The following is a 15,660-nucleotide window of genomic DNA, read 5'->3' on the forward strand; positions in this document are numbered from 1 at the left end:
CCCAGGAATTTGTACCCGCCCTGGTCCTGGACCGCCCCGCCGGATTGCGCCCCAAGACTGTCCCCGGACCACCATCCTAACACCACACCCTGAACTGCCCGCCCAGGACCGCCCCCTAGACCGCCCCCCAGGACCGCCCTCTCTAGACCGACAGCGAGACTGTCCCAGGACCGCCCCCTGGACCGCCCCCGCGCCCCGCTGCATCCTGGGAATCGTAGTCCCAATCCTGCTCTGGAACGAGTAGTGCTGGCTGCTGGCGCCAGCTCCGCCTCTATCAGGCGTCAGCCTAAGGTGCCGCTTCTAATCCTATCATCTCTCCATACCGCCCTCTGCCGGCCTTTCCTCTGGTTGCCCGGATGGCGAGCCGGTTCCGGGCGCTCCGGAAGCGAACCTTTCTTTTCCGGATTGGGCATCCCGGCGTCTGCACGTGGTTATGTTGCCGGAGTTTGGGCCGCCGCTGTAGGAAAAGTAACTTCAGCTGCAGCCCCAAAGCGAGTGAGCCGAGCCGGAGCCATGGAGGGCCAGAGCGTGGAGGAGCTGCTGGCAAAGGCAGAGCAGGACGAGGCAGAGAAGTTGCAACGCATCACGGTGCACAAGGAGCTGGAGCTGGAGTTTGACCTGGGCAACCTCCTGGCTTCGGACCGGAACCCCCCGATTGGACTGCGGTGCGCCGGACCCACGCCGGAGGCCGAGCTGCGGGCCCTGGCGCGGGACAATACGCAATTGCTCATCAACCAGCTGTGGCAGCTGCCCACGGAGCGCGTGGAAGAGACGATAGTGGCGCGGCTGCCGGAGCCCACCACACGCCTGCCGCGAGAGAAGCCTCTGCCCCGGCCGCGGCCACTTACACGCTGGCAGCAGTTCGCGCGCCTCAAGGGCATCCGTCCCAAGAAGAAGACCAACCTGGTGTGGGACGAGGTGAGCAGCCAGTGGCGGCGGCGCTGGGGCTACCAGCGCGCCCGGGACGACACCAAGGAATGGCTGATTGAGGTGCCCGGCAATGCCGACCCCTTGGAGGACCAGTTCGCCAAGCGTATTCAGGCCAAGAAAGAACGAGTGGCCAAGAACGAGCTGAACCGGCTGCGTAACCTGGCCCGCGCGCACAAGATGCAGCTGCCCAGCGCGGCCGGCTTGCACCCTACCGGACACCAGAGTAAGGAGGAGCTGGGCCGCGCTATGCAGGTGGCCAAGGTCTCCACCGCCTCTGTGGGGCGCTTCCAGGAGCGCCTCCCCAAGGAGAAGGCGCCCCGGGGCTCCGGCAAGAAGAGGAAGTTTCAACCCCTTTTCGGGGACTTTGCAGCCGAGAAAAAGAACCAGTTGGAGCTGCTTCGTGTGATGAACAGCAAAAAGCCTCAGCTGGATGTGACAAGAGCCACCAATAAGCAGATGAGGGAGGAGGACCAGGAGGAGGCCGCCAAGAGGAGGAAAATGAGCCAGAAGGGCAAGAGAAAGGGAGGCCGGCAGGGACCTGGGGGCAAGAGGAAAGGGGGGCCGCCCAGCCAGGGAGGGAAGAGGAAAGGGAGCTTGGGAGGCAAGATGAATTCCGGGCCGCGTGGCTTGGGTGACAAGAGAAAAGGAGGACAGCGCCCAGGAGGAACGAGGAGGAAGTAATAGTTTCTCACCGTCGGACCCGACTGAAAACCAAGGACTATAAATACTAAGTGTTAAGTTCTAGGTACTTGTACGGGGACTCAGAAGGACCTGGCCGCTGCCTTCATTGAGTTTAAAGGGACAGGATTGCCCTTCCCTCAAGAGAGTATGTAAGTGTTGGACTGCAGAAATTAATGTTTTTCCCACAACCGAGACTTTGGCTGGAGATTAAGAACTTATTTGAGGATTTAAGAATTAGGGAAATAATTTGGTGGAAACCAGGAATGAGTTCTATTCTTAAACAGCCTTTTTTATTTTTAACTTTGGATATAGGGTGAGGTAGAGTTGGCCATATTTCACACTTAAATTGACGTATATGTTTCTGCATTATTTTTACAACAAGCTTGTGTATCAGAGCGGGGGGTGCGGGGAAGGGAAAGAAAACAGTTTCAGAATTGGATAGGCAAGTGACTGTTTTAAAGGTTAAGTAATAAAGATGTCTTATCTAGTGTGGCTTTTAACTTTCTGACTATTGGGTAGAAATTGTACATGAAGCCAGTTACCGGGATACCTGGTACAGATTATTTTTGTTTACTTTCTAAAAAACACAAAGCAGGCCGGGCGCAGTGGCTCACTCCTATAGAGTCCCAGCACTTTGGGAGGCAGAGGCAGGCGGATCACCTGAGGTCAGGAGTTTGACACCAGCCTGGCCAACACAGTGAAACCCCATCTCTACTAAAAATTAAAAAATTAGCCGGACATGGTGGCTGGTACCTGTAGTCTCAGCTACTTGGGAGGCTGAGGCAGGAGGATCGTTTGAACCTGGGAGGCAGAGGTTGCAGTGAGCCCAGATCACGCCACTGCACTCCACTCCAGCCTGGGCAACAGAGGGACCTCAAAAAAAAAAAAAAGCAATTAAATTATAATAGTTTCAGTGAGACCACTTTTAAACTTATACTTCTTTTGGTATCAAATATAATATTCAAAGTAGTAAAACCAATGGCTGTTTTTAAAAAAAGATTTTATGCTTTTCAACACTGAACACATGGATTTCCTGTAAATGATCAATTTGGGCTTCACTGACTAATGGTAACAATCCTCATTAACCCAGAAAACACTTAAATCTCTACATTTGTATCCCCAGGTGTGTGTGTGTGTGTTTGTTTTTAAGCTTGACGTCAGGTATAGTTTTGTTTGGGGAAGAAAGAAACAGACCCATAAGATTCTTAACACGTTATTATCGGTGTTTTTTTTAAGTTCCGGGGTACATGTGCAGGATGTGCACGTTTGTTACATAGGTAAACGTGTGCCATGGTGGCTTGCTGCACCATCAACCCATCACCTAAGTATTAAGCCTCTCTGCCCCCTTCTGTCCCCTGCCCCCAGGCCCCAATGTGTGTTGTTCCTTTCCCTGTGTACATGTGTTCTCATAGAACATTATTATCTTTTGATTCATTTGTCAAGTTGGCCTGAGCTGGTTTGGTTAGGAGGTGAAATGTTTATGTAGCTGTCCTTGGTCTTCCTGTCCATCAGTCTCTTCCAGTTTGATCTCAAATTCATTTCTATAAAACTTAATATCTCCTGTAAAGGATTCAGATTTCATAATAACAGATTACTAAAAATGCACATGTTTAGTTGTTACTGCCTTTGGATACTTTCTGATAAAGTTGAGCTTCGTCGTTAATCAGCTTTTCCACTGGGGCATGGCAGATATGGCACTGCCAAGCCCTCCCGGAGCATAGCCTAATCATGGCAAGTTTTAACTATTGATGAAACCATTTTGCTTTCATCAAAAGCAAAGCCATTCACACAGTATTTAGCAAAGACCCTCGGGCTCTGCTAGGTTCTTGTTTACTGTTAAAACAGTTTAAAGGCAGGGTCTTGATCACTTAAAATACTCCCAGAAGGGAAAGTAATATTTTAAAGGATTCACAAATCCTTTAAACATGGAAAAAGAATGTCCCTGTTCCTCTCCCTTTCCCCAAGTCCTCAACATGTGAAAAATAGAGGATAAGTAAAGAGATTTAAGGCCGGACCCGAGGCCCTGCAGAGCAGTTACCTTCTACGGCAATGTCAAGGGTGGATGGTGCGAGTGCGGCTGGGGCAGCTGGGGTTCTGGTTCTTACTCCGTGGGAAAATGGGCCTGAGCCCGACTGGGCTGGGGCTTAGACAGGTGACCCGGCGGAGCGGGTGGGCAGGCGCGGCCGAGGGGCGGGAGGCGAGTGGCCTCCGTGATTGGCCGGCGGAGGGGGCGGTGTAGGACCCGGGGAGGGTAGAGGACTCCCAGCGCCATGGCCGCAGCCGCCCGGGCCCGGGTCGCGCACTTGCTGAGGCAACTGCAACGCGCAGCGTGAGTGCGGGGCCGGCGGGCGGGCGGGCAGGGGACCGCAGGATGCCACTGTGCCCACGCAGCCCCCTGGGTGTGACCCGCTCGGATCCTGCTCAGACTTCTCCGCTTGCTTTCAAGAATTCGGGGAAAGGGATACCGCCCTGAACTCCCACCGCGCGCCAGGCGGAACAGCCAGGTCACAGAGTGTGCGATGCAGCCTCGCAGGGCGCAATGAGGCAGCCTTTACTCTGTCTACCGTTAAGGAAACTGAGGCCAAGAGAGGACCTGGTCCCACATCGTGGCAGGCAGTGGAGAGCTTGGCATGGTGGCCAAGACAAATTAATGTATGCAGTTGACACATATTTACTGGGCATATATTATGTGCCAAAAGCTATTCTAGGTTCTGGGGATACAAAGATGAAAGGCTCTGGAGCAGTTTGAGGTCTAGTGGGGAATGGGATGAGGGGACGAGGCTAAAACCGGCCACAGCAGACTGGGTGTAGAAGGGAAGGATGGATGTGAGAAGTCGCAGAGTCACACTCCTTGGCATGTACGGGGAGTCAGGGTATTCAATGTTATGACACGCCTGACTCCCTGCAGAAATGCGAGGTACATCCTGGTCACCTGACAAATACTTGCTGAACATGCAAGTGCATAAGTCTGTCTAGGAAACATGGACAAGTTTGAGCTCACAGGTGGAGATCAGTAGGAGGAAAGGCGAGGGACTGGAGAGGAATGTCAGACAGAGAGAAGAGCAACACCAGCGATGGAGATGCAGTCCCAGGACACAAAAGTCAAGTAGACCTACCTTCATAGGAGAATACAGCTGATAAAAGACCGTGAATAAGAATATAGCTAATACCATGAGCCAGGCAGTGTCCTACACACTTTGAATGGACTATCAGCATAATAGTAACTCTGATCCTTTCACTGACCCTGTGACATACGGTATTGTCATCCTCATAGATACGGAAATAAACACATGGGAAAGAATTTGTCCAGCGTCACACAGCTAAGCAAATGACACAGTCATAATTTGAACCCAGATACTCTGGCTTCCCAGTCCTTGTTCTCAGGCCTGTACTAAGGAATTTGAATTGTGTCCTGTAGATAATGGAAAGCCATTGAACAGTATTTCTCACCATGAAACATTGATACCTTAAAATGTCCGATAACAAAAGAATTCCATGACCAAATAAATTTGGGAAGCTCCTTACTGCTGTATCGCCCTCTTGGAGAATCAAAATATACATTAGACATGCAGGGGTCTAAGAAGCTACAAAAAAAAACTAAAGCTGTGTTGAAATTTTTTGTTCTAAACCTGTGTCAGAATTCTTTGTCACACAACACCATTCATATCCCATGGAATCAGTGTCACACACAGAATGTTTTTGGAACGGTTGCATGAGAAGGGAGTGTGGCATAATCAGAACTGTGTTAGCGCATTATGGTGGAAATGTGGAGTGAAGAGGAAGGACTAGAGGTCATTGTCCTGCTCCAGTCTAAAGATAATGGCTTCATGCACGGAGAGGCAGTTCCTTGGGAAGATAGAAATGTTGAGAGGTTGGTTAGAATCCACAGGATTTTGTATCTGAATAGTTAAGAGTTGAGATTTCTGGCTTGGGCACCAAGTAAACAGTGGGCTTATTTACCAAGGCAGGGACTGTAGGAGGGTTAGTGTTAGGAGAAAGATGGCAACTTCAGTCTAGGGCATTTTGAGTTGAGCATGCTTCTGGTACATTCAGATGGAGACCCTCAGTAGGTGATTGAAAGCATTGTTCTGGGGCTCAAGAGTGAGTTGGGAACTCATCCATCCATGTGTACAGAGGACAGTTGAAGCCTTAGCAAAACTCTAACCTAGAAGGAAACAGCTGAGGGTGAATTCCTGGGGGGCAGCACTGCCACAGCAGGAGTAGCAAGATGGTGCTTTCTTCTGCACGTGCTTATTTTTCTAATAGGGTAAACATTTTAAAAGTGGGAGATTTCTGATGAAAATCTTGGAAAATTGGAAAATGACATCATTGGGCCCATGTTTCATCGGGGAAAAGTGGTCTAGGGCATGGGGTGATGTGTGGCCACCTCTATTGGACAGAGCATGCACTCTGGGCTTCTGCCCAATGCATTCCATAGAGCAGCTGCACTGACAACTGAATGGAGGGGAAAGAACCAGCACTGAAGAAGACAGAGGCCAAGGTGTGGCCTGGCCAGAGAGGTTGTGGGAATGCCCTAGAGGGCAAGAGTCATATTCTCTCTCCAGATGTGCAGCCCTTAGCTGGGCAGGGCGGCGGGTGCCCGTGGTCCCAGCTACCCCAGAGGCTGAGACAGGAGAATCACATGAACCTGGGAGGCGTAGTTTGCAGTGACCAGAGATCAGGCCGCTTCATTCCAGCCTGGGCTACAAAGCAAGACTCCGTCTCAAAAAAAAAGAAAAAAAAAAAAGATGTGCAGTGCAGCCCTGCTTTGGCTGTGTTCTCTCTGGGGTACAGCAGGGAACAAAACAACCTAACCATGCCATGCATGGGGCACAGGGGACAGATGACAAACTAGTTAGTAAAATTGAGAGTACATTAGCCGTTGACAGTTATTAAAGAGAACATAAAGTGGACTGGAACATTGAAGGAAGGGATGCAATTTTTGAGGTGTTCAGAGCAGCCCTCACTGTGTTAGTTTCCTATAGCTGTTGTAACAAATTATCATGAACCTGGTGGTTTAACACACATTTATCTTCTTAACAGTTCCAGAGGTCGGAAGTCCAAAATTAGTTTTACTAGGCTGAAGCCAAGGTGTGAGCAGGGCCACACTCCCTCTTGAGTAAGGCTCAGAGGTGCCGCAGAATCCACTTACTTGCTTTTTTCCAGCTTCTGGATCTGTACCTTCGGTTCCTTAGCTTGTAGCCCCTTCCTCCATCTTCACAGCTGGCACCCATCTTGCTTCAGTGCTCACATTTCTGTCTTTTGGGTCAAATCTCCCTCTGCTTCCCTTTTATAAGGATATGAGTGATTGCATTTAGGGCCCACACAGACCATCCAGGACAATCTCCCCATCTCAAGATTTTTTTTTTTTTTTTTTTTTTTGAGACACAGTCTTGATGTCACTTAGTATGGAGTGCACTGATGTGATCACGGCTCACTGCAATCTTGAATTTCTGGCCTCCTCAAAGATCCTCCCACCTTAGCCTCCCAAGAAGCTGGAACTACAGTGCACACCATCATGCTCAGCTAATTTTATTTTTTGTAGAGATGGAGTCTCACTATGTTTCCCAGGCTGTTCTTGAACTCCTGGCCTCAAGCAGTCCTCCCACTTCGGCCTCCCAAAGTGCTAGGATTACAGGTATGTGCCACAACACCTGGCAAGGTTCTTTTTTTTTTTTTTTTTTTTTTTTTTTTTTTTGAGATGGAGTCTTGCTCTGTCGCCCAGGCTGGAGTACAGTAGTGTGATCTTGGCTCACTGCAACCTCCACCTCCTGGGTTTGAGTGATTCTCCTGCCTTAGCCTGCCGAGTAGCTGGGACTACAGGCTCACACCACCACACCCGGCTAATTTTTGTACTTTTAGTAGATACGGGGTTTTGCCATGTTAGCCAGACTGGTCTTGAACTCCTGACCTCAGGTGATCCGCCCACCTCGGCCTCCCAAAGTGCTGGGATTACAGGTGTGAGCCACTGTGCCCAGCCAGGATTCTTAATCAGATCTGCAAAGTTCCTCTTACTATATAGGGTAACATTCACAGATTCCAAGATTAGAACCTTATCTTCAGGAGTGACTACTCAGCTGACCACACTCACTGAGAAGGTAATGGTTGCAGAAAGACTAGTGGATGGAGAGAGCAAACCCTGTGGCTTTCAGGGAAGGTATGCAGAGGTGAAGCATACCTGGGTATGGAGCAGAGTGAATAAGGGGGAGATGGGAGTGTGGGGCCAAGGGTGACCCCAAGATTTTCTGGCGCAAACAACTGGAAGGATGAAATTGCCATTTGATGGGGATGGGGAAGGCTGTGGGAAAAGCAGGCTTGAGAGAACACCAGGAACTCAGTCTTCCATAGGGAAAATGTTAACGCTTCATAGACTTCCAAGCAGAGATGCCAAGTGAGCAGGTGAACCTGCAGTTCAGGAGAGATGCCCAAGCCAGAAAGATAAATTTGGAAGTCATCAGCATCAAAGGTATTTGAGACCATGAGACCAGGGGAGGTTACTAAGAGACTGAGTGTGGAAAGAAAAGAAAATGTTCCAGGACTGACCCCTGAGCCCTCCAGCATTTGGAGTCAAAAATCATGGAAAGAAATGAAGCCAAGAGCAGCCAGTGTGGTGAGAAGAAAACTGAGTGGTGCCCTGGAAGCCAGGGAAGAACATGTTTCCAGGAAGGAAGGAGTGATCAGGAGAATGCCGCTGACACATTGGGTGCCGTGAGGACGGAACTGAACTGAGCAGGGTGGTTAGCTGGGTAGAGGGCATTAGTGAGCTGGGAAGTTGGTCAGTTGAGTCGGGATAAAAGGTGATGGCAGGAGGTTCCAGAGGGAATGGGAGAAGATAAATCGGAAGAATGGGTATAGCCCGCTGAAGGGAAGGAGAGAGGTAAAAGTGGGAGTGGGAGAGGAAAGAGGAACAAGAGGTTTCTGGTTTTGTTATATAAGATGGAGGAAATGTGCTTATGAATAAGCTAAAAAAAATGCTGGTTGCTGATAGATAATGTCTAACAGGAAGGGGGATTGTGATGATTTAGAGGGGAGAAGGGAGAGCTGCTGGCAGTTCTTGAGTAGATGAGAGGGGATGCGATTTAGGGAATGGGAGACAGATTAGCTTTTGCTGAGAGTGTGGCTAAGAGGTAATCAGCGATATCAAGAGGGAAGCCAGAATAATGGGGCCAGAGCCAGGAGGGTAGGTAGATGAGGTCCTTGCTCTCCCCAAGCCTCACTTTGCTTCTCTGAAGGAGTCCAAAGAAGCCCATCAGTGCCTTCAGGCCATCCTAAGAAGGCAGGAACCCACAGCCTGGTTCCCCCACTCTAGTTCAGGCCCTCTGTCTTGGCATGCCAGGAAAAGAGAGGAGAGGGTCGGGGGAATGAAAATGTCTACATTCACTTATTTATTCATTTACTCGCTCATTTAATCAGTACAAAAGGCTTACTTTGTGCCTGGCACTTACTTGGTGCTAGCCACAGGGGATAAAGTTGTGAGAAACAGTAGATCCTGTCTGGGCATCACTAAATTCACAATCCACAGGCAGATAGAAGCAGGAAAACAGCACCACTGTGCTACATTTTAACGCGAAGGGAGGCTCCAGAAAGGATGTCCCTCTGCAGCCTCGGTCCTCAGGGAAGGCTGCCCAGGGGAACTGACAGGAAAGAACAAAAGTTATCCAGAAGAAGAGGGAAGGAAAGTATGTTGCAGGCAGATAATATAATAAGGGCAAAGTTCTGGAGGAGAGAGAGAGACTGTGGCTCATGCAAGGAAAAGAAAGAAGTTAATTTTTCCAGGAGCCCAAACCCAGAGATGGAGTGAGTTGAGGGGCCAGTCAGGCAGGGGCAGGCCTGAACTTTATGTGAGAGCCATGGGGAGCCATTGAAGCAGCTTTCAACAAGGGAGTGACATCATTGGAAATATGCCCCGACTACAGTGTGGGAATAGAGGTGGCAGAGGTGGAGCCATGAGAAGCCAGTTGGGAATTTGGTAGTCATCCACTTGAGAGGTGATACTGGAACCAGAGAGTGGCAGGGTCCCAGGAAAAGTGGGTGGAGTTGGGTAGAGACATGTTTGAGGCCTTGGTGCATAATAAGCTCTAAAGGGTGAGGGAGGAGGAAGGGTCAGAATGGCTGAAGGCAGCCCAGGACAGAACCTAACATTTAAGGAATAGGCAGAGTGAAAAAGGAGCCAGTAAAAGAACAATTAGAGGAAGCCTAGGCAAGTAGGGCTCCTGGAAGCCAGGAAAAAGTTCCCCCTGCCCAAAAAGGTGTGACCATGCGTTTTATGCTACTAGAGTGAGATGCTACCAGGTCTGAGAAGTGAGGACACAGCCGGACAGCTGGACTTGCAGACACAGCAGCCGGATTTCAGGGGCCAAGGAATGTGTCCGAGACCCAGAAACGAAGCCAGCAAATGTAGGTCGGGAGGAGAGAGAGGGAGAGTGAGCCCGCCAGAGGGGGTAGGAGGTGGAAAAGTTTCAGGCGCAAAACTCTTCAATAGGCTGAAAAAGATTGAGTGAAGGGGAGAACTAGGAAATACAGGACAGGTAGAGGTCCCGAGAAAGCAAGAGGGGACAGGATACAAACCGCGAGTAAGAAGTAGAAATAATGAATTGAGATAGCCTCAGAGCTTGGGGAAGAAAAAAAAGGGGGGGCTGGGGGGTAGGAAGGAAGCAAGTGCTCCCAGGAGCGTTCACGTTGGGAAGCTTTGAGTTTGGATTTTTTTTTCCTTCCCTCTACCTCACTTTTCTTGTCCTTGGAGGGTGTAAAGCAGGGAAAGTCCTCCAACCAAAGCCCACCGTGAAGGGACACGCCTGGCCTTGCCCGCGTCCTCGCCCCCGGCGCGCGCAGCGGGGACCACTAGATGGCGGCCGCGACTCGCGCCAGCTCTCACTCGCCGCCTGGTCTGCTTTGACTTCACAGTTCGAATTTTTGAGATCTGGACGGCCACTGAGATCAACCCTTTTCCTTCCTCCCTAACCTTCCCCCTCGGGTGTTTTAATTCCAGATTTGAATTTTTGGCGGGGAGGAGGAAGTGATGCACTCAAGTATCTACCGAGACCCAACCACTGGACAAGGTTCTTTGCGCAACCCAACGAAACATAAAACCGTCTTCCCAGCCTCGATCAGAGAGGGGGCAGGAGAAAGAGAAGCCAGAGGAGGGACTGGGACTGTCCAAGAAATAGGAGACAACCAGGACAGAAAGGGAGACCAGAGCCAGGGGAGGGAGGGTTTCCAAAGAGGAGGACGTGGGAAATCTGTAGAGAAGCCGACTGAGAGAAGTGAGATGCGGTGGCGCCTTGGAGCGCGGCATGCGCCGGGTGTGCGCACTGCTGGGGCCGCTGGGGAGCCGCGCGGCGGGGATGGAGGAGCGCTCGGAGCCCGGGGCTGCAACTGGGTAGAGAAAGATGGGGACCAGGGAGGTCTTTGGGTCCAGGAAGGTTTCCTGGAGGCTCGGGTCTAGAGCCTGCTTGAAGAAAAATTAGCCACCTTGAAGACACTGGGAAATACACAAGGCAAGTTCCCAGCATAGGGTAGTAAGTAAGAAGAGGCACACGGGTAGAGTTAACCTTGGGCCGATTTGGAGACCAGGGACCCTAACCCAGCTCCTAACCCAGCAAGAACTGGGGCCTCATGGAGACCAGGGACCCCCATCTTAAACTTGCATGTACCCCCAGAGCGTTTATCTCAGCTGCCCACAGGCATTTGATAGGAATTGCTTGAGTAAATGAATTCGTGAAAGAATGATGCTACAGCGCTGGGAAGACGCTGAGTCAACTTTTTGTCCGTCGTGATTTCTGGGTCTCTATATATTTTTTCTGTTGTACAGTGTCTGCCAGGAACTACCAGTTTGATAGCATCGTAGCACTAGACTACAATCTGAGTTAGCTTAAGGCTGTTCATTTTTTGGTCTCTATTTTCACCTTAGGTTTTTTTTGCTGTCGTTTTTATTTTCCCTAGGTGCCAGTGCCCAACTCATTCTCATACTTACTCCCAAGGTAATACTTCTGTATTTTTAAACTAGCCACAATTTTGGTTTCTGCATTGAACATTATAATACATTTGGGTAGTGTATGTAAAGAAAACCAAGGCATGTGAGAGCAAGGTCCATGAAAACAGTTACCATTTCACTGTGAAATTGATAACATGTAACTCTATACAAAGTTAGCTGAATGTATACTACTAATCACGTGTTTGTCTCAAATATGTATTTAATGCTACTTATAACGCTTTTCTCTTTTAATTACTTGCCAAGTCTAAAAATGCAGATAGGATTTTAAGAATGTCTGAGTTGGTCAAACAGAATTAATCAAGATGAAGTCTTTGGAAGGTTCTAAAACATCTCTAAAAACTGGAGGTTAAAGAACAAGGTGGTTCCTAGAAAGAAAAACCAAACTTGTTTGTATCAATCTTTAAAATAATATTGTATTTAAAATAATATTGTATTTCCTAATATTTAAAAATAATAACAAAGTTTCAGTTACCACAACATCTTAATCATTACCAAACGCCAAACACTGTGGTCCACAGAGCAGCAGGAAACTCAACATAGTTTCAGCATGTCCTTAGAATGTCACATGGATTACTGACCCAACCACTGATTTTGTGTCTTCTAAGGTCAGATCTAAACATTAAGGCAAGAGTTGGAAAGGAAAGAGGCTGACCATCCAGGATCCTAAGCAGAAACCCACAGAGAAGCCGGATGGGGAGTTAGAACAGAGAGAGTAACGGACCAAGGGCTTTCTCTTGCCCAGGGAGTGACTTACCCTTCAGGACAAGCCAAGGGACCTCCCTGTCCATCATTAACCACCATCTATGAGGCAGAAACATGTCCAGCTTTTAAGGCCCTTCTGAACATATACAGAATTTTGTCTTCAGCTGATTTTCTCGAATTTTTAGTTGGTTTCAACAATTAATTTCCTATTTGAGGGATTAAAATTAATAATTTACAGAAAGATATTCTCATTATTTCCTAGGGTCATATTTATGTCTTTATCTAAAATTTAGTAATAGGAATAATAGATTTTTATATACACAGAGAGAGACAGGGTCACCCTCTGTCACCCAGGCTGGAGTACAGTGGTACAGTCGTAGCTCACTGTACCCTCAAACTCCTGGGCTCAAGCAAACCTATCACCTCGGCCTCCCACAATGTTGGGATTATAGGCTTGAGCTCCTGCACCTGGACAGATTATTTTTTTTTAAGCCTAGAGGAATCAAATAAATGTGAGTTTTGGTTAAGGGTGCCTTTGCACTCAGGGAGCTGAAGGTAGATTGTTGTCTAGTTCTGATCTATTTTCCTTAAAAAAGAAAAAGCATAGTGAAAATTGTTCTGTAGACTTTATCTTATGACTGACCAGTATTGATATAAATAAGTAGATAAAAACAAGGATAAAAATCTTTAATTAGGTCCCTTTCATTGTTCCAATATGACAGAAAATCATTTTTACCATAATTAAAACCTAATCCTTTGCAAAGAAGTAGCACCTTATAAAAATGTTTGTTAGGCCGGGCATGGTGGCTCATGCCTGTAATCCTAGGACTTTGGGAGGCTGAGGTGGGTGGATAACAAGGTCAGCATGGTGAAACCTTGTCTCTACTAAAAATACAAAAATAAGCTGGGCATGATGGTGCGCGCCTGTAGTCCCAGCTACTAGGGAGGCTGAGGCAGAAGAATCCCTTGAACCTGGGAGGCAGAGGTTGCAGTGAGCTGAGATCCTGCCACTGCACTCCAGCCTGGGTGATGGAGCGAAACTCCATCTCAAAAAAAAAAGAGTTTGAACCTGGGAAGTGGAGGTTGCAGTGAGCCGAGATCCTGCCACTGCACTCCAGCCTAGGTGACAGAACGAAACTCCATCTCAAAAAAAAAAAAGTTTATTAAATTTCACCAAGATAAATACATTTTTTATATGCATAAGCTTGAGAAATGTAAATATCTTACTGTGGTAAGTTATCCCTATGAATTAAAAAAATTAATTCAAACAAGTTATCACAGTTGCTATAAGAAGTGTAAGCAAGTCTCTAATTCATGAACTTTCTAGTAGTTGTTTTCTAATAGTAACCCAACTCTAGACTAGGGGATATTTTTTCTAGAGGATTGTTACACATTATATTTTCAAACACATATTTTAATTATAATGGAGGAAATGTTTTATTATTTTAACAAATTTAGCCTCAAGTTAGCATTACATTCTTTTTTTTTTTTTGAGAGCGGGTCTCACTTTGTTGCCCAGACTGGAGTGCAGTGGCATGATCTCGGCTCACTGCAACCTCTGCCTCTTGGTTTCAAGCTATTCTCCTGCCTCAGCCTCCCGAGCAGCTGGGACTACAGGCGCCCACCACCACGCCCGGCTAATTTTTTTGCATTTTCAGTAGGGGCGGGGTTTCACCATGTTAGCCAGGATGGTCGTGATCTCCTGACCTGGTAATCTGCCAGCCTCGGCCTCCCAAAGTGCTGAGATTACAGGCGTGAGCCACCGCGCCCGGCCGCATTACATTCTATCTTAAAATGCAGGTATTGATTTTAATTTGATGTGCAACAGTGAAACCTGAAAACAATATATTTTCGGTAAGACTTCAAAGGAAATACTTATGTTCACTGCTGGATTTTACTATCAAATAACAATATTTATGCTTTATTTTAAAGACTCACTTTGATGCTAAATTTTACATTTCTAGCCCCTGGACTTTCACCTTCTGGGAAAACAACAGATTATGCCTTTGAGGTATATTCACTCAATCCATTATTTCTTTTATGAATGACCAGAAAAAATAAAACTAGAATATTTTGCTAATGAATTATTTTATTTTAAATCTACTATTAATTCATGTTCCATAATCTCTATTTGATCGGACCATATTTAGCAAAGTACCTGGCTAGTATAATGGAATATAAAGCTTCTGAGATCATGGCTAATGTCTAGAGTGCTGTATTTGTACAGTCACTAAAATAGGATAAATTCCCAACTCTACAAATTCTGCTATATATATGTTATATGTTAAACCTTTAGTTTTGTAATGATAACAATCCCAAAAGAGGTCAAAGTGAAGTAACAATTCTGGTGCATTTTTGTCACACTGTAATTACATAACTACTTATAATTATTTGTTTAAGTCCCTGTCTCCTCCTAGTCCAGGCTTTTTTTTTTTTTTTTTTTTTTTTTTTGAGACAGTCTCACTCTGTCACCCAGGAGTGCGGTGGTGTGATCTCAGCTCACTACAACCTCCGCCTCCTGGGTTCAAGCGATTCTCCTGCCTCAACTCCTGAGTAGCTGGGATTACAGGTGCACACCACCATGCCCAGCTAATTTTTGTATTTTTAGTAGAGACAGGGTTTTGCCATGTTGGCCAGGCTGGTCTCCAACTCCTGACCTCAGGTGATCCGACCACCTCAGCCTCTCAAGGTGCCAGGATTACAGATGTGAGCCACTGCGCTCGGCTTCAGGAATTACTAATTAAAATGTCACCAGGGGCCCGACGGTTAACCTACAGATGACCAGGCTGGGTGATACTATGCCGAGCTCACTGAAGGCACAGGCCCCATCTAAGGTGTGACTCCACTCAACCTCATAAGATCACTGCCATATGGGAATGCATTCCCAGTTTGCTGTATTATTCAAGAGAAAGTGAAATTCAGATGGTCCTATTAAGTTTTTTTATTCTAATTTTTAAGAGTTATTAGTCAATTCAAAAAAAAAAAAGAAATTTAAACATAACACAGATCAAACAAAACATATTTCAGGCCAAACATGACCCATCGTCCATCAGTGTAAAAGCCTTTCTCTCATCTGTAAACTTTATGAGGCCATGTGTCTCTTATTCATAGTTGAGTTACCAGAGCCTACACAGTGCCTGGAATATAGAAGACAGTAGCGTTGGCTGGGTGGCAGGTATGCAAGGGTGGGTGGATGAACAGAAAGTAAGACATTTGAGAGTTATTTTACGGGTGGAGATAGAGGAAGGCAGGCATTTGAAGCTAAGGGAACAATTGAGAGTTTATGATGTGTTTGGGAAAAGACAAGTCATTCAAATGTGACAGGAGCTGAGGTTTGCTGAAGGAAGTGTGTT

General features: G+C 47.3%; 2 protein-coding genes across 13 annotated transcripts in view; both read left to right on the forward strand.

Annotated features, from left to right (window-relative positions):
- The first annotated feature begins 395 nt into the window (after nucleotides 1-395).
- RRS1 (ribosome biogenesis regulator 1 homolog) lies at nucleotides 396-2,098 on the forward strand. The gene has a single exon (XM_005563446.4). The coding sequence runs from the start codon at nucleotides 514-516 to the stop codon at nucleotides 1,609-1,611; it is 1,098 nt and encodes a 365-aa protein (XP_005563503.2). The 5' UTR covers nucleotides 396-513; the 3' UTR covers nucleotides 1,612-2,098.
- Nucleotides 2,099-3,864: 1,766 nt separating this feature from the next.
- ADHFE1 (alcohol dehydrogenase iron containing 1) overlaps nucleotides 3,865-15,660 on the forward strand; it is a 36,539-nt gene continuing 24,743 nt past the window's right edge. For 3 of the 12 annotated variants that reach the window (XM_005563450.5, XM_073998869.1, XM_073998871.1), the window contains exon 1: nucleotides 3,865-3,940. Coding sequence is in view for 2 of the 12 variants with exons in the window: in XM_005563447.5 (XP_005563504.2) it covers nucleotides 3,882-3,940; nucleotides 11,554-11,591; nucleotides 14,272-14,318 (144 nt within the window). In the remaining 10 variants the exon portion in view is untranslated. Of the gene's footprint in view, nucleotides 3,941-7,156; nucleotides 7,250-11,553; nucleotides 11,592-14,271; nucleotides 14,319-15,660 lie in introns of those variants that run through there. The other 9 variants (XM_005563447.5, XM_073998870.1, XM_005563449.5 and 6 more) reach the window with 6 other exon arrangements.

This window comes from Macaca fascicularis, chromosome 8, assembly GCF_037993035.2.
Source record: "Macaca fascicularis isolate 582-1 chromosome 8, T2T-MFA8v1.1".
Classification (NCBI taxonomy): Eukaryota; Metazoa; Chordata; class Mammalia; order Primates; family Cercopithecidae; genus Macaca; species Macaca fascicularis.